General features: G+C 36.6%; 1 protein-coding gene across 1 annotated transcript in view; it reads right to left on the bottom strand.

The window, feature by feature from the left end:
• Positions 1-25,388, bottom strand: part of GAD2 (glutamate decarboxylase 2) — a 40,971-nt gene that overhangs the window by 2,970 nt on the left and 12,613 nt on the right. The window contains exons 5-14 of the mRNA XM_058181493.1: positions 21,817-21,907; positions 19,378-19,490; positions 17,401-17,516; positions 15,042-15,121; positions 11,727-11,781; positions 10,007-10,123; positions 8,955-9,019; positions 4,051-4,129; positions 3,107-3,256; positions 159-266 (exon numbers count right to left, since the gene is read on the bottom strand). Of these exons, the coding sequence (XP_058037476.1) occupies positions 159-266; positions 3,107-3,256; positions 4,051-4,129; positions 8,955-9,019; positions 10,007-10,123; positions 11,727-11,781; positions 15,042-15,121; positions 17,401-17,516; positions 19,378-19,490; positions 21,817-21,907 (974 nt within the window). The remainder of the gene's footprint in view (positions 1-158; positions 267-3,106; positions 3,257-4,050; positions 4,130-8,954; positions 9,020-10,006; positions 10,124-11,726; positions 11,782-15,041; positions 15,122-17,400; positions 17,517-19,377; positions 19,491-21,816; positions 21,908-25,388) is intronic.

The following is a 25,388-nucleotide window of genomic DNA, read 5'->3' as shown; positions in this document are numbered from 1 at the left end:
GCTATTAACATACTGATGGAAAATCTCTAATGGAAATTGTTGAATGATAACTTGGAAGAGAATCTATTGGTGCATTCTCAAAAACCATTGTACCTATACACAGTACAATGGACAACTAAAATTGTACCTGCTATTCAAAAATATGATTGAAAACATACCTTTCCATCAAACACCATTTCATAGCCTTCTCTGTTCTTAATTTTGTTATATAGATACTCTGCAAGATCCAAGCATTTGTCGATATGTGCTTCAAATCCTATAGTGCCCTGCAGAACAAAGGAAATAAAAAAAAAATAGCATGAGTGAGTATACAAATCCACACTAATTTTTTTTTGAAAAATGGAGCAAGCTGTTAAAAGTGGAGGGTGAGTAAGTTTGTACTTTCAAACCACACAGAAAATATGACAAGATAAATTAAATCTACGTCATTATAAGGGTACATTAGTAGAATCTTGTAAGTCTGAAAGTACAAATTCCTCACTCTCTACTTTTAACTGCTTGCTACATTGGGGGAGGGGGTTAGTTTCTTTAAGAGACTGCAGACCTCTGCCCTGCTTGTGGGATTATTCTCTAGGCATCATCCCTTCTCTTCTTCGTCAAGATCATCCATGCATTCCATTACAGGAGGTCACAAATGACAACTATGCAATGTCCTTGCTTAACAACCACAGTGACAGTAACCTCACTTAACAACTAGAAGTGCTAAATTTTCTGCATCTAGTGGTGGGGTCATTTGATATTGTGCTTTATCATTATGTCACTTAGTATTGGAGATTCAGGTCCCAATTACCTGCATTAAATGAGAACTGTGTAGTTCTCATTTAATGCAGGTAATTGCGAACTGTGTGCAAAACTTACTTCGGAATAAGTGGACCAAAGACTATATTCTATTTGTAGAGAAAAGTAATGAGAAAATCATTGTGTCATTGGAAAAGCAACGAGAATAATGCTTCATTAAAGAATTGATTTTTGTGATGCCCTAAAATTATTACATTATGGGAAAAAAGTAATTACACATATTAATCTGATACATGTTTTATTCTTTTGAGCTTGGTACTTGGTATATGGAACCGACAGCTCAAAAACATAAATGAATATTCCTTCTCTTTCCTATTAAAAAGCTTATCTTTCAACCTTTGAAAATACACTTCTGGCCCGGTTACTCAGTAAATTGAAGATACGAAGTTGTTACATATACAGTACCTAAATTAATTGTGTGGATTACAATTATACAAAATGCAAGAATTAAGCATTGCGTAAAATTGTATATTGTACAATTTATATGAGAAGTTGTCGTATACATAATTTTTGTAGTGCTTTCCTCCCTCCCCCATTTATTGATTTCTTTTGGTTCTTTTTCTGTTTTTTAATTAAGTTTATTAAAAACAACATAAATAATAAATAAAGATGAAGACAAAGCTTTTCTAAAGAGAGGTTTTGGGGCATGATGCCATGGATGTTTTGGGACTTTATTAATTCTGGGGCTATGTTTTCATATTTTATTATAGTTTCTTAATTTTGTGAGTTACTGAAAATCTTTTGATTGCAGCGGGAATCACATTTGATTAATAGATAAAATAATATAAATAAATAAAGGAGAGGAAATTATATATTTCATTTCACTGAGTGCTGGAAGGCGTGAACTCAGTGATTAGTTACTTCTAGAACAATGAACACTGATAGACTTGTCTTAGCTGAATTCAGCTACTGACCACCTCAGGTTGAACAGTGAAAGGCTGGAGGTACTTTCATCAGCACACTGATAACACCATGCAGATAGTAGATAGTCTATTATGGTGGATTTAATTTGTGTTGGGAATGATTTATGGATACTAGAATAGACAGTGATGGAACAAAGCTCTCTATAACAAACACTACTTATTTATTACTGTTTACAATAATGAATCATTTTTAGATAAATCATGCCAGAAAAATTGGAATAATTATGCAGGAAGTATTTATTTGGCAACCCCTTTTCAAATGGTCAAAGTGGTGGTCCTTTGAGGTTTCTTACAAATATGCCCCAGAAAAGAACAGGTTTTTAATTTGTCTCTCCACATCAATAATGTGCCTATTCTTAATTGCAGCGTAAAGTGGAAGCAGGTGTTCTCATCACAGTTTGCCACATCTAGTTTTAAGAATTCCTAAAACAAAATCCTTTCTATTTCCCAAAAGCTTTTAGCTTGATTACATTAAAGCGCCATAATTACTGTATGCTGCCAACTAGCAAGATCTGGATGACAAGCCATAATTAGATGACATCAAGTGTTCTAAGCTTGAAAGTGACACCCACTTTCTGGGTGACTTCCTGGAAAAATATAAACGTATTTGTATCATTGTTTGTTGGTTACTCCCAGCTTTCATCTCTTATCTGCTTCTTACAGAAACGGAGGTCTTATGTAAGAGATTGCTCAAGTTTACCTCCAAGCTGCAGTGCAGAAGGACTAAGAAGGGTTGCCTAGCAACCAACATGCGATTTCGACTTGTCCAAAGCACAATGGAGAGGAAAGCAAAATGTTCCCTTGACCATTTTTTAAAAAAAAATCATGTGTTAGTAGGATAAGCGGAGGAACAGGGCAATGTCAGAACATAGGAATTGTTGAAACTTTTGCCAATTTCTTTCTCATTGCATCTGTTTTAGAAGGTACACTAGAGTTGTTGTGTTTTCTGCTTTAACATCACAAGAAACCATGACTTCCATTTTCTGCAGGTAGAATTTGGGACTGCAAAAACAGGATTGGCTGCATGAGGACCCTGGGTTCAAAGTGTTCCCCACTACAGAAACATTCCCTTGTAATACCATGATGGGAATTTGGGGATGGAGCATGAGTCAAAGAAATTGGGAAACGGAATCAAGGAAGTAGACCCAATCTAGCTGAAGGTAAATCTGTGGACCTCCTATACATACACAGCAGTATATACTATATTCTCAGCATGTTCCAAAGAAGTAGCATTATCAATGTCATTTCAAGGTCTTGGCTATAGACCATTTCAAGGAAATTAACACACCTGGTCTTATCTCTGAAGTTCACATTTTTCCTTACTGCATTTTGAGATCCCTGATTTGGACTACTGTTATCCCCACAAACTTCATCTAAATGCTTACCTTTGCTCGCCACATCAGCCACAGTTTGAAGACATCAACATGGCGTCCACATTGCAATGCCTTGTCTCCAGTGTCATAAGAGAGATCATAATGCTTATCTTGTTGGAAGAGGTAAGAAGCATGCATCTGATTGCAGCTTTGCATCAGCCCCTTAAAAAGAAATAATAACACTCTGCGTAGTTCTGATTTATTGCATCTTAAAAGAACTACTTGTTATGTTGGAAAAAATTCCGAAAAGAGAAGCCAAAATGATTGAAGAAACCCTCCAAGGTAAATTCTCGCGTGTTTGGAAGTTTACAAATAAGGCAAGTACAGGGACCATGTCAAAAATATATTCACTTATGCAAAATCTGTAAAGAGGAATAATTTCTTAATACCAATACCTGTGGGATCATTCAATGAAACCAAGCATGTATAGTTTCTAGTCTAGGGAATCTAAGAATTCTTATTGCATTCATAATTTATTTATGGGCTTCCTACTGGAATTTATTGTGGAAATAGAATTTTGGGTCTTTATTACTTCCACCCAAGTGGTATTCTTGTGTTATATATTACATTCCAGCGTTGTCTATTCTAAATGGAGTGTGTATCAAAGTTACCATAAAGCAACTTCCTGCTGCTTTTTGGCCGAAAAGGATTTAAATAGAAGATTGAACAACCATTTGTCTGAAATGGAACAAGGACTCATGCCTTGGGAAGGGGGTTCGACTAGAAGACCTCAAAAATCCCTTCCAGATTTCTAATTCAATATACCTGGACAGTTGTTATGAAGCTTATTTTAATTCTGGGTTGAAAAGTGATTGAACTTTTTTCTTTTTAAATTTCAGGTGTTATCCTAATTACGCCATGGGTGTATCTGCTGTGCCACAACTATGTAGAACCCACATATGAAAAGGCAGAAATCTGAAGGCAACAAGACATCATTCAAAGTTTCAGAGGCTCACCTCTTCGCGTACAAGCAAGGCAGAACACTGAAGGGGAACCCCCATCATTTTGTGTGGATTCCATGTCACAGAATTTGCTCTGGAACAGAAACCAAACTTTAAAAGGAAGTGAAATGACAAGGACTGCGATCTTAGAAGCTCAAATGGAAAAGCAATTATAAGATGCAGTAGGATTTTTGTAGGGCCAAAAGCAGCAAGACTGAAAATAAGCATTTTAAAAAAACATACACACATGAAAAACAAAAAGTAGATAACATAATTGTTTGATGTCACCATCAGACCTCTATTCAGCTTAATCTTTTTTTGGTATTTAACAAAAAGATTAGGGATCTCAATATAGCTCTAAAAATAACCTTTCTCGTTATCTGAAACAAGAATTTTAATATGTATAGCATTTTCATTTTCCATACTATTTGTCTTCTGATTCATCTTTACATACATTTTGGAAGATAATTATTAACATTAGTTCAACAGGTAAGAAACTGAGGTTGATGAAAACATGTACAATATTTCAATTTTAGGTTTCAAAGATAAGTGGAGGATATATCGCAGTTCCATAGCTTTATCATCTGTTTTCTTTTTGTTTTGTTTTGAGGAGGAAAGCATATCTGATGGCATTTTATATCTATGTTTCACATTAGTTCTGGAAGGTGGATAATAGGATGTGCGATAATGAACATATAAATTATCTTAGCTTTAGTGAGAAGCTTAAAATGGAGTCCCGCAATCAGTAGAAGCCGAAATGCTGTGTGTAACATCGTAATGCTGATTTATGTGTTGCTTTCCATCATACACCATAGGTTTCCTGCTATGTAAATAAATTCAGAGGGTCTAAACCTTGCATTTATTCCAGGGGTGGGTTCTACATTTTTTTACTACCGGTTCTGTGGGCATGGCTTATTTTGTGGGCATGGCTTGATGGTCATGTGACAGTGGGTGTGGCTTGATGGTCATATGACTGGGTAGGCGTGGCCAATTCAATGTCTCTCATGTCAAGGGGTACCTCGCCTGGCCCCTCCCCTCCCAGCCATTCCTTGTCACACCCAGCCTCAACGTATCTATAGTACTGCAAAAATGTTGTTCACCTTTTTTCAACTTTATTATCTACATACTATAGATCAGGGGTCTCCAAACTTGGCCCTTTAAGACTTATGGACTTCAACTCCCAGAATTCCTCAGCCAGCTTTGCTGTCTTAAAGTCTTAAAGTGGCCAAGATTAGAGACTTCTGCTATAGATGCACTTTCATGGACCACTGAAAGGAAGAAATAGCTCACATGCTTTGCCCAAGAGTGGGATAGGCAACAGGCTTTTAAGGGGCTGCTAGAAAGAAGTGGGGGGGGGGAAATATTTTCCAAAGCACCAGAAGGCAAAACAAGGAGCAATGGATGGAAACTCAACAAAGAGAAGCAACCTAAAACTAAGGACAAACTTCCTGACAGTATGAACCTATATAGGTTTCAGTCATAATTTCACATATAAAATAGCCATTCATGTAATACAACCTGCATATTGTTCAAAACAATCATTAGTATTATGGCTGATGTTTGACAGCAAGCCTAAAATCCCCATTCCCTCCCCACTCTAGGGGAAGGTTACTTCAAAATCCCCATTTCCTCCCCACCCCACTAATCTGTTCTGGGAAGGACTCAAACTCCCCCCTCTTCATTTCCCAAATAAAATATCCCAGATAATTAAGGAATAATCAAGCTGCTAGCAAGGAACCTGCCTGGAATTCCACATTCCTGCCAGCTGCATAAAGGAAACTTTGTAAGCAGGAAACAGCTACTGGTGCTTACAGATAATATAAAGTGGAAGCCGGAAGTTCGGCTCCATTTACAAGCAGGCAGAAAACTCATTCAAGACAGGATACTTCACAATGGAAATCACCCATTTAGAAACACAAAGCCCATGTTGCACAAACCCCAAAACTTCAAAAACATTGAACCATATAAGAATTCCTCCTCTTATCCAATTTGTTGTTCAGCTGACCCCGAGAGGAGCTTCTAGCCGCTCTGTCAATTTAAAACGACAGCGTTTCCCCCTCCTTCTTCTTTGGCAAGCGATCTCCTGGCTGAGAAGCTAGCCGATCAGTTGGGAGGCTTCTTGGCTTCTCAATTTAAAGGGACGGTGTCTTGTTTTTTCCCCTTCTTCTTCGACAAGTGAGTCTTGATTTTTTCCTTCTAGCTGATCAGCTGGGAGTCGGGAGGCAGCAATAGATTGGGGGTGGGGCCAGGCAGAATTTTTACTACCGGTTCTCCAAACTACTCAAAATATTTACTACCGGTTCTTGTGAACTGGGAAGAACCGGTAGCAACCCACTACTGATTTATTCCCTTTTCCTTTGAAAAAAATAGTTTAGAACTTTCTACTTCTGAGCTCTCCAATGTCTAAACCTGAAAGAAATATTTGGAGTTGTTAAATTATGGTTAATTAGCATTACCGAGGATCTGAAAGTTTGTCTTCATTTGGCTTAAACATAGTTTAACTAAAACAAATGCGTCCAGTCTCCTTATTAACATGCAGAAGAGGGAGACAAGCAGGAAACCAGGATCAGCTAAAAGTTGTTCATATGCTCCTATAAAGTATTAGGAAAAATTATAACAGAACATAGAATAATGAATTCAACACATTAGAGTAAACCATAAAGTACTGGTAGTTTAACCAAGTGTGATTTAGCAGATTGAGTAAATGTAATCATTAGAGATCAAGCCATGATTTATGGCTTAAATTATAAATTCAGACAGTTGTAGTTTAGCTTGTAAACCTTAGTGAAGCAACATATTAAAAAGCATAATTGATGAAATGTCTTGGAAATGTTGAAAATATGAATTCAGTGACTCTTTATGAACCACTAATTATAAAGGTTTATGTATTGGGACATATGTATTAAGTATTTTTTCAAAATACTTTTTGTTTTTATTACACTGCCAATGTCATATGCAAAAGACCAGGACCACATACTATGATTTAATTGAACAACTTTATTGCTCATACCTATGCATAAGAATATTCTCAACTAACGGTTAGCACCTACTAGAAGTTAGATAAGGATCAACAGAATTCATGGTAGATTGGATTTAGCACGTTTGTGGCTATATAGGGCTTCTAGGATTATCCCTCTTTTGACTCTGCCCCTAGGCTCTGCCACTCCTTCTCTTACATCCTGTCTAAGAGATTGCTACTTTCCAACAGGTTCTGACAGGTTCTGGACAACTAGTAGCAGAAATTTTGAGTAGCTCGGAGAACCGGCAAATATCACCTCTGGCTGGCCCCAGAATGGGATGGGAAGGGAGATTTTGCAGTATCCTTCCCCTGCCATGCCCACCAAGCCACACCCACAGAACTGGTAGTAAAAAAATTTGGATTTCACCACTGGGTAGGAGGTTAAGAACTGTCCTGATGGAGTTCACAACTGTGCAGTCAAACTCTCCCCTACCATGTCATGTATGCTGCATGCTTGATAAAATAGGAAGAGGCTTTAATCTCAACTGGTTACCATTTTTTTTTTGTAATTTTTGCAAATGCCCTGTTATGTAAGCATTTTACATCAGACTTCCCTGATTCCAACTCTCCCGATTTAAAGGGTTTTATTTTATTTTATTTTATTTTATTTATTTATTTTGTCACAATGGTATATATAAGCATAAGCATAAAATAACTATATGACATACAAGCATATATATAAGTATAAGCATTAAATAATTATATGAGTTGGATACGATCAAGGGGAACATTAGGAGAGGAACGGTAGGCACGTTGGTGCTCTTATGCATGCCACTTACAGACCTCTTAGGAATGGGGTGAGGTCAATAGTAGATAGTCTTTGGTTAAAGCTTTGGGGATTTTGGGAAGAGACCACAGAGTCAGGTAATGCATTAACAACTCTTGTTACCAAAGTCATATTTTCTGCAATCAAGATTGGAGCAGTTCACGTTAAGCTTAAATCTATTGTGTGCTTGTGTATTCTTGCGATTGAAGCTGAAGTAGTCTTTAACAGGAAGGACATTGTAACAGATGATTCTATGAGTTAAGCTCAGGTCATGCCGAAGGTGGCGGAGTTCTAAATTTTCTAAGCCCAGGATTTCAAGTCTGGTGGCATAAGGTATTTTGTTGTATTCAGAGGAGTGGAGAACTCTTCTTGTAAAATATTTCTGGACACGCTCAATTGTATTAATGTCCGAAATGAGGTGTGGGTTCCAGACAGGCGAGCTGTATTCAAGAATTGGTTTTATAAATGTTTTGTATGCTCTGGTTAGTAGTGTAATATTTCTGAAGAAAAAGCTATGTAAGATTAAGTTTACAACTCTTAAAGCCTTTTTGGCGATGTAGTTGCAGTGGGCTTTGGCACTTAAATCATTTGATATGAAAACTCCAAGGTCTTTAACGGGCTGAGGGTCATCTACAAGGTAATGTCCATCAAGCTTGTATTTAGTGTTCTAATTCTTTTTTCCAATGTGTAAGACAGAGCATTTGCTGGTTGAGATTTGGAGTTGCCATATTTTTGACCATTCTGACACAAAGTCAAGGTCTTTTTGAAGGGTAGCCATATTGTTGGTAGTTTTAAATAGCTTAACATCATCGGCGAAGAGAACACAATTACTTATAATATGATCACAGAGGTCGTTAAGGTATAATATGAAGAGTGTTGGTCCTAGAATGCTGCCTTGGGGGACACTGCTATTGACAGGAGCAGGATTTGATAGTTCTTAGTTAGCATGACCAAAGACCATAACAAATGGAAATTATGGGAATTAATGCTTAAAAAGTTGGAGAATGCCTACCAGGAAAACATTTTCCTAGGCAATTATTTCAAGCATGAATTAAATTGGCTTTGTTTTTCACCAGGTGGGAGTTTCTTGGTATCATTGTGTGAAGCATATCATAAGATCATTATAAACCATACCTTTCAATGCCATTTAATTTCCATTTATGTTTTCTTGACATCAGCAGCCCACCACCCCAAGCTCCCTGGAAAAAGATTACAATCATCAGTTCCATTAAATAATAATTCAGAGTTCTGAAAATGCAACATTTTTATATTTAAATATGTGAATCACTTATTTTCAGCTTTTTACTTCTTTGGGGAAAGCAGTTTAAACTTTGGAAAGGTAGATTTTGATCAGTTTTCCAATAACACTGCTGTAATTTGCAGCATGTGTTGGAAGTATCTTGAGTTCCTTTTAAAACAGCATTAATAAATCTTTCAGCATAAAGATCTTCCGTGAATATGTATATGTATATGTATATTATGTGTATGTGAATGTGTATGTGTATATCAGTAGTGGGTTTCAAATCCCATTGCTATCAATGCGATCATAGGTGCTTGCATACTCACGTGTGTGCGCATGACACTTCTGCACATGTGCAGAGACATCCGGGTGGGTGGGCGGAGCCTCCTGCTGCCACCATTCCCACTTTGCCTGATCCGGGGTGAACCAGTAGCAATCCACCACTGGTGTATATGTATATGTATATTTATATGTATATGTATATGTATATGTATATGTATATGTATATGTATATGTATTGCAAATGTATATGATATGTATATACATACATACACACTTGCACATACATACCTATACATATGTGTGTGTGTGTGTTTGTGTGTAATTAAGTACCATTGTGGATACAGATGGAGTTGTATTTTTTAAAAAGATAACTTCGTGGAGGGTTGATTTATCTATCGCCGTTAAGCATGAAGTCTACATAAAATGCCAGAATACTAAGATAGTATATCTTTGCCCATCGAATGGTTCACCATCTTTAGGGCTGCCCTGTTATCTTTGAGAAACAGAAAACCTTTCAATCTCCCAAAGATTCTATTAAGAAGTTTATTTTCATGTGAAGCAACACAGCCCAGGCACAGTTAAATCCTCTGCATCTTCATTATAATCCCCACCAGCAGACCCAGGACTGGATTTACAATCCGATGCTTGAAGATTTCATACTCACATCCACATGCATCCATATCTTATACTTCTTGCAAATATCAGCAATAGCTATAAGCGGATCAAAAGCTCCATATACGGTAGTTCCTGCAGTGGCACTTACTAGAAAAGGAACAAATCCCTACAGGAATATATAAAAAAAACACCTCAGCAGAGATTAATTTCTTCTCCTCTGGCAATGCATAAGAGACCATTTTCTGTTATGAGGCAGTCAAGAGATTTACACAGTACTTACTATTAGTTACTTTATTTGCCATGTGATTGCTGTTTCTAACAGTAGGAGGCAGCAAACTGCCAAAACAATAGAAATGATTCAGTACTGTTTACCTAATGGGGTACATAATAGACCATCCAAAGTGCAAGCTTAAACTCTCAGAGCAGAGAGAACCTAATTAAATGTCTTCAGCTTCCTAACATTTCATCTAAACATTGTCAGGATTCAAACATTGTCACTGGGGATCTTTACAGTAACTCAGCTCTTACTGTGTGGATATGCAATAACACTTTGCTGCATGTGTATTTTATCAGACTATTTTATCAGACTATTAGGATGTATTGTTCTCCACGATTGGAGGCAATTATATTTTGGGGATACTGATCGGCTGATAAAATGCTATAAACAAGGCATTACCTTTGCAAATTTACCAGGGACTGATCAATGCTTGCTTAGTCACATGACACTTCCTTTTAAAAAGGATGACAGGAAATTAAATAACATTCATGTAGGTTGGATGTAATGAGATCAAAAAACTGCAGACTTTAAAATGCAGACTGGAGACAAGGTATGGCCAGTACTGTGATCAGTGAGGAACAGTGGGGTGCCTGGAGGTCCCCTGGTTTGTCATAGAAATTCCAAAAGAAAGAGCCTATAACCTTTTCCAGGTCTCAGTGTGTTTGTGTGTGTGTGTGTGTGTGTGTGTGTGTGTGTGTGTGTGTGTGTGTGTGTGAAAAATGTCAAAAAAGGCAGGCACAACCATGTGATTAAACCCCTACTCTCTTTTACATGCATTGTAACACACCAAATTTTGATTGCCTAGTTGTGGCTGTTGTTTTTTGACACAACACACACACACACACACACACACACACACACACACACACACACACACAGATTGACTGACTTGACTTTCCCACCTTTATTCTTCAATTTCATTCCATTTACTTTAGCCTCATACTTTCCTGAGAAGAATTCAAACGTTTGCACATTATTCTGGGAGATTTAGAACTGTCTAATAAAAGTAGTGCCTTAATATGAGTTTTTGAAGGTACTTTCTGTTTGATTTGTTTCTTTGTTTTTACCTCACTTGGAAAAAATCCAAATCCGGCACCACGATCCTACACTAGAAGAAGAGGATTTTAGAAATGAGGATGGGGTTTCATTCTCTGAGGGAACATCACATATCAGCAAGCATTTCCATCCCCCACTTTCAGATAATTTCTTCTCTTTTTCAAAATTCTACATAGTTGGATTTTTAAAAATTGACTAAGTATCCATGTGCCCCATAAAAGAGCTATGTTTAATTTGTTATTTTTACCTAGTTAGTGACAGAGCCTTTTTTTTCCAAGCAAAATAATCCAGACAACCAGGTGTATTATCGTTAGATGACCTTGATGAGATTTTTAATCCAGCATATTGATGAAGATTGTGATATAGCATGAAAAATGTTATATAGCTGGAATATCTGAATGGCTTTAAATAGAAACTTTAGATAGAATTAACTTGCCTTTTGCTTGGCCTCAACAATTCGCCTTTCAAGATCAGATGGGATCATTTTCCCCCTGGAAATAATGAGTATATAAATAAATATGATGGATATGTATATAATCATACTAACCACAAAGTGTTTTCAAATGTCTTATCCAAGATAAGCTGCTATTTATGAAAATTGTCTTTTACTGCTTACAAACTGACAGAAGCATTAGCTTATCTGTCAGTTTATAAAGCAACACAATTGGCATGTACACAACACAGTAAACCTAATTATAGAATTAAATAATTTTCCAACAATTCACATAATGTGCTAAGAAACAGTTTAGGATGGCTCATTTCCATAACACACGATGCCATACAAAAATTAATCCAGATTAATGCCAAGCAAACTTTGCATATTGTACAAATGCACATACTTTTACCTGACATAATTAAACCTGTTTTGTAAAGCATTGTGTTAACATGTTCATTCACTATCTTGTGTTTATTATTTGTCTGAATTACAAGTGGCTGATAGCTAGGTTTGAAGAAAAATTTGTCTCTCATTCATGCAAGTATAAACTCGTGTGTGTGTATGTGTGTGTGTGTTTGTGTGTGTGTGTGTCCCTAATCTTACCAGTAATGTTTGAATGGGGTGATATCAAAAGTAACATAAAGAACTCAGATTTATGAAATGATTTATTTTTCCACTGTTAATTTGCCTATTAAATTCTTAAAGCATATGAGTCTAAAAGGTACTTGATAAACCTTGGCAATTTAAAAATTGGATTTTAAAAAAGTTTAGGCCACAATATATATAGCAGCCGAGATAATACAGTCATGGTACCATGAAATATGTTCATACTGAGTGCTATAATCAGTACCACGGGGGCAGGAAGGCAGAATCAGGATTTTAATAGGATCTGAGCTAGACGTTCAGATGAAACATGATATGCAGCTTCCAAGAATTCTACCATTTGTAGGGTGCACAAATGGAATTTTCAGCATAAGGAACATTCTCAATGAACTCTTTTGTTAGCTGCATTCTGCAGTTCATACAGCCCTGAGAAAACCACCATGGGTACCATGAGTGCTCCTCACCAGAGACCTGGGAGTTTGAGGCTTCTGTGCAGTATCTTAGCTGTATTAGTGTTGCACTCTTCTGAACAAAGAGCTCCGATGTTATTTGATATATTATGAAGATATATTGGAGATGTTCTCCTATCTGAGGAGTTGCAGCTCTAAGTGTTTCTATCACCACTTTTTTGTTTTTTACAAAAATCATACTTAAAAATAACTACAGGTAGTCCTCAACTTACAACAGTTCATTTAGTGATTGTTCAAAGTTACAACAGCACTGAAAAATGTGACTGATGACCAGAGGTGGTATTCAGCCAGTTCAGACCGGTTCGCCCGACCCGATAGTGGAAATTGAGGGTGGGAAATCGCCTACCTGACTCGGGCTCTATGCCATCCTATTTAAGCATATTTTTGAAGCTGGACCCATGTGCAGAAGGCACACGCACCAGCAAAACACATGTGCGGAAGGCTGGGTGCATGTGCTCACATTTGCAAACTGGTAGGAAAAGTAAGTGAATACCACCCATTTTTCAAAGTTATGACCTTTGCAGCCTCCCCATGGTCATGTCATCAAAATTCAGATGCTTGGCAACTGGTTCATATTTATGACGGTTGCAGTGTCCCAAGGTCCCAAGGTCATGTGATCACCTTTTGCGACCTTCTGACAAGCAAAGTCAATGGGGAAGGCAGATTCATTTACTAACTTATCAACTGCAGTGATTCATTTAGCAGTTATGGCAAGAAAGATCATAAAATGGGGCAAAATTCACATAACAAATTCTCTTAACAAATGTCTCATTTAATTTTGGATCCAATTGAGGGCATAAGTCAAGGACTTCCTATATTTAATAGAGAAGAAAAAAAACACATTTGGAGTCATTGCTGTTTTTTCTTATATCCATAGATTTTTCTTGGTATGCTTTGCTCACTATAATTTTACAGTTGTCCCATAACACAAGTTATGTGGGCATATTATAAATAACACAATATAAACAAGAAATACTGCCAAACCTCAATCAGAATTAAATTATTTAAATTGAGACAGTCAGACTAAAAGATTCAAAGATACATTATGTGTTAATACCACTTTATAATGCCTTGGTAAGGCACACTTGGAATACTGCATTCAGTTTTGGTCGCCATGATATAAAAAAGATGTTGAGACTCTAGGAAGAGTGCAGAGAAGAGCAACAAAGATGATTAGGGGACTGGAAGCTAAAACATATGAAGAACGGTTGCAGGAACTGTGCATTAAATTATGTCTAGTTTAATGAAAAGAAGGACTAGGGGGTGACATGATAGCAGTGTTCCAATATCTCAGGGGCTGCCACAAAGAAGAGGGAGTCAGGCTATTCTCCAAAGCACCTGAAGGCATGACAAGAAGCAATGGGTGGAAACTAATCAAGGAGAGAAGCAACCTAGAACTAAAGAGAAATTTCCTGACAGAACAATTAATCAGTGGAACAACTTGCTTCCAGAAGTTGTTAATGCTTCTGTTTTTAAGTTTTTAAGATGTTTGTCTGAAGTGGTGTAGGGTTTCCTGCCTGAGCAACTCTCTTATTCTATTCTAACTGAGATATACTGTCAAAATCACCAAAGATATGATGTCAAAATCCTTAGCACCAGAAAATTCTCTCTCTGGAAAGACTTTCCATAATTGAGGTGCTACTATCAGGAAAAAAACCTTCTTCCTAGTAAGGATGCTAGAACACTGAGAACAATTCCCTGAAGATTTGGTGACTGCAAAGAAAAGACAATGGTTTTCTGGTATTCAGGCTTTAACAATTACAAAAACCCATGAAACTAATTCCTAAGAGGAGACTTTAGGAAATAGAATTCGCAACAATTCCTATCTTGGACTACTATGGCCTCAATGGCCATAAAAAAGTACAACACGATGGTAGATCAAAGACAGTAAATGTTTGGAAATGGAAATTACTTACCACATTACAATGATAAGTAAATATGATGAGTGGTTGAATATTTCTAAGCCAGTTTTTTGGCAAATATTCATCCCAATGGAGCGTGTTAAAAAAAATCTGCTGTATTCAAAAACGTTTCCTATTAAAATGTATCTCTTGCACTCATAAAATTATTAAAGGAATTTTTTTTCTTGCAAAAGGTAAACCATATGAGGTTTTGGCACTTGCACATATGAATGCTGAAATTTTGTGAAATCTTTCTGGATAAATTTGGTTCCTTTGGTTGAGAATGTAGAACAGCCTGAAAATGGGTGCTGACCTTTGGTTAAATTAAAAGTTCTGCTTACCTTTCGTCACACCTGATCAAAATCACACTGTCAGTACCAATTCCTAAAGCCGCTGCTCCTTTCTTCACTGAAAAATGACTCTGAAAAAGTATATTGATTATTTTGTACATGGAAGCAATGCACCAATATATTTCTACTATGAAATAATGCTCTTGCATTTGTCTTCTTTGCAAACTAGTGAAATGTTAGGAGTAATTTTTTAAGGGTTTATTTTAAAAAAATGCAAAATCCAGTCTCACCTTAGAAATTGATAAATGCATTATGATAGAGGCTTTAGAGGGCTATTGTATATTTCATCATCAGCATAAAGTGTTGTCATGAATTACAAAGCAAGTCTAATCAAGTAATGGTATTTTAAATGAATTTGCAGAAGATGCTGCAAGTACAGCAGTTGTTGATACACAAACCTTTGACCAGTGGGTAAGTTGAATCCCATTATTTTGTTTCTCTTTTCTTTGCAATTCTCCCCCATCCATAATTTATCTGAAACAATCCTATTGGGAGAAATTGGGGAAACTCATATTTAGCCTTGAAAAGTTTGAGAAAGTGTGTGAAATGTGCTCAACTTCCTGAAAATGGAAGCTCTCACAATTAGGAAGCCTGACCATCCTCTATTGCAGGGTGTCAAACTCGATTTCATTGAGGGCCACATCAGGGTTGTGTTTGACCTCAGGGGACCGGGGTGGGCATGCCCAGGATAGCTATGGCCAGCTTGACATCACTCATGTTGTGGTGGTGGGCCTGTGGTGGTCCTAGGGTTCTGCCAGTGAAAATAGGCTCTCAAGCTCCATTTTCTGCTGTGACGGCCTCCTGCAATTCTCTGCTAGCAAAAACAGAGCTCTGGAGGGCTGCCTGTGGCCCTCGTGAGTGTCATTTTCACTGGCAGAGGCATCGCGGGCTGGTCCTCCACTGTTTCCAGGGCAGCCCCGCGGGCCAGATATAAGCACCCCACTGGCTGGATTCGGCCCCTGGGCCTTGAGTTTGACACCCTTGCTCTATTGCCTCTGACTGTCATGTAATGTTTTCTGAATGCAACTTTTTCTTACAAACCTACTGTAGCCCAGCAGTCAAACATCTTAACAATCAATTTTTTTTTATAGCCTTGAGCTACTTTTAAAGTTTCTGAGTCTCAAGAGATGTTATGTTACCTAGTTCCTTTTTTTCAATTAAAAAAACAACAACGAATGGAATTGGAGCTTTCTTTTTTTTTTTTCATTGTGTATTTCATCAGTATATTTTACAGTTTGTATCATAGTTTTCATGTGTTTCCCAACCCAAAACCATTCAGCCAACATTCACGTGCCCGATTAGGAATTGGGGATGATGGGCTTTATAGATTGCAAGAGTTTTGAAGATAGATAGCAATGTAAGATGCAGTTCTGATTGCTGAGAAAAAATATTTTTCTTGGGGAAGAAATTTAAATCCCAGAGCTCAGAGTCACTTCAAGAGTGAGACAGGTGACATTTAAATTGAATGAATGAATGAATGAATTTATCTCCTTTATGAATAAATCTGACAGGACCCTGTCTTTATCTATGAGTCCCATAACATTACTCTGACTTCATTCATACAATATTTTAATTTGATTAAAAAATAGAATTGATCTGATCCGATAACTACATCCAAATAAATAATATAATGGCTTAATGGATGATCTGGTTCCCGTCTGACCTGCAAACTATTCGACTCTATAATTACCATGTTGTTCAAGCCTAGACAGAGTCACCTAGCACAATTGTTTAGAAAATTATTTACTTGATGTAAAACAAAGAGTTTGGAATTCTAAATATTTATATCAATTCAGCTGTTACAATTGTCTTCACGCTGGATTCCACAGAAATGATATTCAATTGACCTAATCAGCATTAGAAATCTCAGAGCCTTATGAAGTCCCTAAACCACCTTTCTCAAGAGCTCGATCATCTCTGGTCACCATTGTTGAAAACTGATGGCATGGAAAGAGAATCATTGTGAAACCATAATCTAAGTTGTACAATGAATTTTAAAAAGCCTTTAAAAATCCTGAAACTCCCTCATCTGCATAGTACAAGAAACTGCTCCAGAAAATTCTGGCCACTTTGCATCATAGCTGTAGATCCCAGCAACCCAATAAACAAAACATTAGTGCACTACCTGAGATCAAAACTTTGCCAAGTGCTCATATAAAGGCAGGATTAATTTCAAATTCACATTTATTCACAAACATCTCTGTGACTCATTGGTTCTAATATGGGATGCCCTGTTTGGAAAAGAATAAACATACGTACATCCAAAGGAAGAATATATGTTACAGAAAGAAAGCAACTATATATTAGCCAAAGGTAAATTGGGCATGAAGGATTACAGAGGAACACCTACATGTTCTGAAGTGAAGGCAACCAGCCTTGGAATAGCTGCCATTCCTTTCTCTTTAACTTCTGGAAACATCTTGAAACGTGCAATCAACATAGCATACATGTTAGATATGGCACCACCTGGAGACCAGAGTAACAGATTGTTACTTTTATTGATTCACACTTCGCATACAAACTTAACCTTTTTCAAAGTAGACATTTTTCTCAGGGCTTAATCCAGATACAGTTATCATAAATTCTCACTCATTCAGTTTATATTCATTTGTTGAATTTTGAAGGCAGGTAACAATGGAAGGAAATAGAAGAAGACAAAAGCAATAAAAATACTGTACAACCACATTTTACTTTTTATTCTTGTTTGAATCCATTTGCTCAATGATCCTTTCACTATTAAAAATCTAAACTTCTTTGAAAGAATCTGGAAGATTCAGTGCTATTTTTTTAAAATTTTCCTATTACCTTCCCTTAATTTATTATCTTGCTGTTCTATATTTGATGGCTTAGCTCCAAAGGAATAGAGAGTCTTACCTAGGACAACTTATTGTCCTACTTCTAGAATGTACATTCTTCACTGACCAAAGAGTTTTTTCAATTTATAATCTAAATAGAGGATTTTTTTTCAATAGATCAGACAGAGTTTGTTTCAGGCAGAGAAGACAGCAGAAAACATTTCTTCCCCTGAACTGGACTATAAGAATCCCCAATTCTCACATTAACTACATTTTGATGATTCTCACATTCTCACATTAACTACATTTTGATGATTCCACTAAAATGAGGACCCAGATTGTTGGGGGAATATGCTGACTCTTAGAGAGGACCCTAAAGCACTGTGAAGTTGTATATAAGTCTAAGTGCTATTGCTATTTTGTACTATGGTACTTTACATCTGACTCTGGCAAGTAGATTTGGATTCTGCTTAAAAAAAAATAGAATGAATTTTGCTTTCCATACTACGTAATTATTTTAAAGAGATTTCTGTTAATTGAATCTGTAATCCAACAGTATCATTTAAATTAGATTCATTCACTGAGATAAGTCATTAAGTAATAGTTTGTAAATCATAATTGGCTCACATTACATGTTAAGTAAAAAAAAAAAAGTCATATGATGGCCTAGTGCAATGATGGAGAACATATGGCACGAGTAGCCGGAAGTGGCACGCAGAGCCATCTCTCCAGGCCCACAAGCTGTCACCTGTTGCTTTTCCAGGTTCTGGCGCACAGCTGGTCTTCATGTTCATGGGAATGCTGGAAACCAGAAGTGTAGATCCCTGGGGCACATGTGTGTGCGCTGGGAAGCTGAGCATTTGGTTTCTGGTGTGCGCATGCACGCTGGCCAGCTGGTTTTTGCACACACACGCGCCCCAGAAAGCAGAAGACCAGGTGACCAGTGCGCATTGCATGCCAGAAACTGGAAGCTCAGATTCCCGGCACGTGCTTGTGCCCCGGGGAACTGCTCTTCTGATTTCCGGAGCTCCTGCATGTACACGCACGCTCCCGTTTAGGCACTAGGTGCCGCAAAGGTTCTCCAACACTGGCCTAGTGTAACTTTAATAGCTTTGATAAATTGCTTACATCATCAGCTGTTGTAATAGCCATACAGCACTCCTACTTCATTTACTAGGTCTACAACAACCTGACCTCATTATTAAATACTGTAATTTCTTATTTATTTCATACAAATAGGTGAATATTATGTACTAAAGAACTAAGGAGTGGATATTTTATTTGATTGCATGTTCTCCATCATTTGATTCTTTATAAAACAGCACAATTTGCTTGAAGGAACTTTATGCAAGAATAGACAGTAAAGTTTTTGTTCTTTATGTCTCTGGGTTGACATAAATATGCATCTTTTTTTATAACCAGGAGAAAATGTTAAGAGCAAAGGTTCATTTGAACATGCTGCTTCTCCCATTAGATTGCCTTCAAAGGTATTGCATATCATAAGCATGAAAGCACAAAGAAGCATCACTTACCAGGTGAAAAAATTCCATCACCAGCACCTCCTGGCCAACCAATTATTTCTCTCATTTTTCTTAATGTGACATATTCCAACAGTACAAACACAGGAGCAATTTCATAGGTGAACCTAGAACATAGCAATTTCTGCATCTTATTGACTAAGTAAAAGTACTGACAGAATATCTCACTTCATAGACCACAGAATATAGAAAACAGAGTTGGAAGGGACCTTGGAGGTCTTCTAGTTCAACCCCTGCTCAAGCAGGTGACCCTTGTAACTTTGTTTGCTTCTGATTTGTTGCTTGTTTATTTTTTCCAAGACTTTTCCAGGTATTGATGTCAGGCTGATTGGTGTGTAATTTCCTGGATCTGTTTCCCCCACCCCCATTTTTTGAATTTGGGAACCACATCAATTCTTTTTCAGTCCTCAGGTAGTTGCCTAGTGCTCCAAGGACTTTGAAAGATATGTTTCAATAATTCTGAAATCATGTCTGTTGTAGTTCTTCAACATTCTGGGATGTAGTCCGTCATGACCTGGTGATTTGAATCCATCTAGATCTGACAGGTGTTCTCTGACCTTATTTTTGCATATTTTCATTCCTAACCTGTAATTTAGAGTTCCGTTTTTGGTGGGTTGAGTTGTATTTTCTTTTTATATGAACAAATGCAATGTATGAATTAAGTAGTTCTGCATTCTCTCTATTGCCCATTATTTCTTAGCGATCTTTGCCCATTAGTGGACCAATTATGTTTCTGACTTTTTTTCTTGTTTTTTTTATATGTTGAAAGATTTTTTTTAAAAAATTGCTTTTGATATTTGTTGGAAGCCTTACTTTGTTCAAAGACTTGACTTTCCTAACTTTATCTTTGCAGGTTTGGGCTATTTGTTGGTATCCTGCCTTAGTTATATGTTCCTCTTTCTATTTTTTTGTACTTATCCTTTCCCCCACCTCTCAATTAGTCTGAGCATTCTTTGTGCAACCATGCTGGATTTTTCTTGGTTTTCTTGGTTTTCTTTTTTAGCAGTATTGAACTGGATCATTTTTCAGTTTCCCAAACTTCTTGAGTTGATTTCCCCTTTCAGATTTTCATCCATGGGATCCTTCCAAAGCTCTTTCTGAATTTGTTAAAAATCAGCTTTTTTAATGTCTAAGAAATTGGTTCTGATTGTGCTCTGTTGCTTGTGCCTTTTTTATACTGAATTCTAATATGATATGGTCATTCTCCCATGAGGTCCCCGAAATTTCAACACCCTTTATAATTTCTTCTCTGTTGGTAAGAATAATGTCCAGTATAGCTGTCCCTCTAGTTGCCTCCTCTACCTTTTGGCTGATGAAGTTGTCAGCTAGGTGGGTCAGGAATCTATTTGATCTCATTTGTTGCAGAGTTTGTCTCCCAGTTGATGTCATAGTAGTTAAAGTCCCCCATTGCTACTGTGGTCTGTTTACTATATAAGTTGGTTAAGTGATTAGCAAAAAGTCCATCTATTCTGTTTCTTCTGCTTGATTGGGTAGCCTATACCTATGGCAATGTCATTCTTTTTTCCTTTTATGCTGACTCATATGCATCCTAGAAATTCCTGCCTTAGATCTTTAAAACAATTTCTGATGCCTTCCAGATATGCCTGAGACTACAACTCCCAAATACCACTGGCAAAAGAAAAATAAGAGATTTCAACATATCGCTGTCTATGGAGATTTTCAATAATCCAGGTTATGGTTGTCCCAAATATGCTTTTCCAACTGGACTTTCTTGGGGTTTTTTTCCCTCCTGAAAACATTTTGCTTCTTCAGAACTGAACTTTTTATTCTATTTTTTCTGGAGAGGTACAAATTGCTGTTTTTCCCATTTGCCTCCCTTAGTTTTAACAATTTCATACCTGCTCTTCATGTTTTCACTAACAAATTATTTTCTGTTTATCTGTTTGTCTATGCAACTCTCAGTGATTCTATAGAACCATTTTTCATGTCATATATGGTAAATGCTAGCTTTCCCCCCCTCTTTCTTCTTTCTTAAAAAGAGGCATGAAAAATATAAATGCTAACCTACTGCTGAAATTGGTAAATATGAGAGTCAAGTTATTTTCTTCTCTCTAAAACCTCTTGCGTACTATAAAATAAATGTATTAATATCTAGGAATCTGAAATTTTATCTGATTAATTATTGTTCATTAATTATGAATGCAACTATGTTTGTTGGGTTTTGTTCCTTATAACTGCTATGGAGCATTATCCTGAATTAAAATAATCTTTAGACCAGCTCTCACCTTAATTTTATGCATGCAAAAATGGACAAACTCTTGCAATGAAGATTTTTTTTACAGTTGCTAATTTAAAGAAACAAATATTTTGCATAGACAGTAAAATAGTGTAGTTTATTTCTGAAAACAATCTAAGTTAATTTCTGAGTTAATGATGCTTAAAAGGATCTTATTAGTCAATTTACATACTTACATATTAGTGTTAGCTGTAGAAGTTAGCCAATCTGCAGCTAATCCAACCATATCCAATCCAGTTGAAAGCTGATTGAAATATCTGGGATGCCCTGCAAAACATCTGAATAAGCTACATTGAAAGATATACATTTTTATTATATTTCTATCACATTCATATTTCTGCTGTCCATTTTGACCCATAAAATCCCAACCTCATTGCATTTCTATGGAATTTATTTGGCGAACAGCTTCAGTGAAAACTCATTATTTTTAGCTTTCAGCAATGAGAATGAAGGTTCTGTATAGAGAAACTTTTGTTCAGATATTATTAGTATTACCATTGCTCAAATGCCTTGTTCTCTTAAAAAGACTAGATGGATCTTTTCCATTTCAGAAAAAAAATTATAATAGTTGAATTATATTTCAATATAATTACAAAAGAGCACCTTGTATCAATCCAAGGGAACTTATTTTCTTTAAAAAATATTTTCTCAAACTTAAAGGAAAAATAGCTCGTAAACAGAGTTAATATAGTAGAATAACACTAATATTTTTGTCTTGCCTTCCTCACCTCCAAAAAAGAGAAAGAGAGAGAGAGAGAGAGAGAGAGAAAGGAGAGGGAGGAGAGGAGAGGGGAAGGAGAAGGGAGGGAGGAGAGGAGAGGAGAGGGGAGGAGAGGAGAGGGGAAGGAGAAGGGAGGGAGGAGAGGAGAGGAGAGGGGAGGAGAGGAGAAGAGAAGAGGGGAGGGGAGAGAGGAGAATGTAGGTAGAGAGACGGGCAGGCAAAGTGTGCCTGGGAAATTTATCTAATAAACTAAACAACTTCATAAAATTTAAACATTTTTTTAAATTGTCCTAATTGCTCCTTGTCCCTATGTTGATAGACCATATATAACAGCCATTCATTCCTACAAATCAGCACAAGAAGGTTGTCCTTATATAATCACAGTGTTTGGCCATCCTACTTGCACCTTTCTTGGTCTTCTAATAAACTCCAAGTACTGTAAACAGAGCCTTCAAAACATAAACATTCTTAGTGGTCAGTAAATTATCTTATAACAAGCCTAAGTCACAAAACAGGATGGATATACATCTGATCAATACATTCAGAAGAAAGAGACTGCCTCCCTCTTGTTCTCCACCCATTCTATCTCTGTCCTCCACAAATCATTTTTCACAGCCTTCCTCTAGTTTTTGAAGGAATCAGCTCCAACATGTTTCCATGCAGATCATTGGCAGAATTTACAGATATCAGAAATAAATCTTACACGAGTCTAAAGTGTTTTTTTTTTTTGAGAAAATAAAGCAGCAATACTTGAAATGCGTAAATAAAATCTTGCTGATCTTATTAAGGGAAGAACAGGACTAAATCTGACATCACCATTCTGTTTCTCCTTGCATCTTTTGACCCAGGGTAACTCTGAATTCTAGGAAATAAAGCAATGATTTTCTGCTTATTAGAAAAATAATTTTAATCAATGCACTAAATCTTCCAAATATTAATGGTCTTAATTCATATCTAGATTTGGATAACTAAGCTCTGTTTGATTGGGACCTTTATAACTCACATATTTTTCCCTGCTTAAATAAAAATATTCCTGTAAACCAACTGTCACCAACTTAATGTCTTCCAGATATGCTAAACTCTTCCAAAATATTTACCCAGCAAGGTTGAAAGGAATTCTGGAAATGGAAGTCCACCATATCTGGAAGACTTATGAAAAGATGTTCAAATTCCCACTGCTAGGAAAGGGTAAATGTGTGAATTATTTGGATTTCCTTCTAGCTCTTTTCTATTACAGTTTAATATATTTACATTACTTCAAGTAGATCGAAAGCACAGCAGATCTGAATTCTGCCCTGTTGGATTGTTTGCGCAGTAGTTAATCCATATCTGAGCAGATTACAATATTTCAACTGCATTCACAGGACATGCAATTGCAAGCAAATCACAACTAGCTTAATTTGTTCAGCAAGTAAACAATTCAGAAATTATAAGGGCTAGATTCATACAATGCTCTAATAGGATCACCACATGCATTTGCACATCCTTAGATTGCAATTTCTAGTAGCCAGATAGCTTCTAGATATCAACAAAAAAGGAATCTTCAGTTTTCTATTTTCATTTCTGGGTCACCTGGATTTCGCTGCCCAGATAAAATAGAGTAGCCCTATTCTAAAGTATACTATTCTAATATGTAGTATATCAAAAAAGATATACTACATATTAGCCCATTCCAGAAAAGCAGTCTTATGCCATCACTGTTTTTTTAAGTACACATAAAGCAAAACTGAAATAAATATTATTTTAATTGCAATTCCCCTTTACCTTTAAAATGAATCCAACCACCTTGTAGATATCTTTATTTCTTCTGTTACCAATTACTGCTCTATTTCAGAATCAGGAGCCCCAGACAGAATGCTGAGTAGTTGTTCATGATTAATCATAACCCACATGATAAACAACTAATGATGATAAGGCAAAAGGAGGAAATGGAATGAAAGAGGTGAAGATATGAATTTCTCAGGCAGCTGAAGACTATATTACTTCTTCCTGGACAGAACGTAACAACAATAAATCATCAAATTTCCTGTTCATTGTGATTTTTAAAGAAATCTGATGGAAGTTAATATCACTAGTGTGGTAAAAATGATACATGAGAAAAGCCCTACTAACTCATTTATGTGGTTTATTCAACTACGAATTAGTTCATCTATGTGGTTTATTCAATATACTTCCGGACCTCCGAACCTTCCGTCGCGAGCTTAAGACGCATTTATTCACCTGTGCAGGACTGGCTTAGATTTTAGATTTTAAATTTAGATTTTAAATTTATAGATTTTTAAATTTACAAGGGTTTAAATTTGGTTTTAAGATTTATATTTCTATTTTTTAATATTTGGCATTAGAATAAGTTTTTTAATAGTTATTTTAATTGTATATAAATGTTTTATGTGCCTGTGAACCGCCCTGAGTCCTTCGGGAGATAGGGCGGTATACAAATTTGAATAAATAAATAAATAAATAATAAATATGTTCTAAACAGTTTGGAGAGTTTAGTAAATTCTGGGGGGCTATTCTTTCATCCATAAAGAAAACTTTCCTGAAGTTGCTAAAACACATACACATGTGCTTAACCATGCAACACTTGTGTATTTAGTCTTGTCTCAGATTCAGGATCAGCACATGAGAAGATTAACAGCTGCTTCACCAGCATTTGATTTTTGAAATCAAGCCCCAGACAGCTCCTCTTTAAGATATATAACATCTCTATCTGCAAGGGAAGCAGGAGGTACAGCAGGGCTATTAAAAATGGCATGCAGAAACTGAAAAGAAAATTATCTCCCTTGAGCAGTCTTACATCAATCACATGCATATCATAAAGACTTCGGCACTGAAAAGGGTTTTGCTGTCATCCAAGGAGTGACACACAAAAGCTGAACAGTCAGGTTGTGTGGGTGAAACTAAAGGAGGAGAGAAAGGTTGAAGGGGCAGCAAAACCAATTGCTCTTTTAGATATGGAACCCGAACACAACCTTCTGTTAATTTAGCTTAAAATTATGGTGACTGTTTTGGAAAAGCAAAGTGTAT

The sequence above is a fragment of the Ahaetulla prasina genome, chromosome 4, assembly GCF_028640845.1.
Source record: "Ahaetulla prasina isolate Xishuangbanna chromosome 4, ASM2864084v1, whole genome shotgun sequence".
Classification (NCBI taxonomy): Eukaryota; Metazoa; Chordata; class Lepidosauria; order Squamata; family Colubridae; genus Ahaetulla; species Ahaetulla prasina.
Note: the sequence above shows the minus strand (reverse complement) of the source record. Positions and strands in the feature narration are given on the sequence as shown.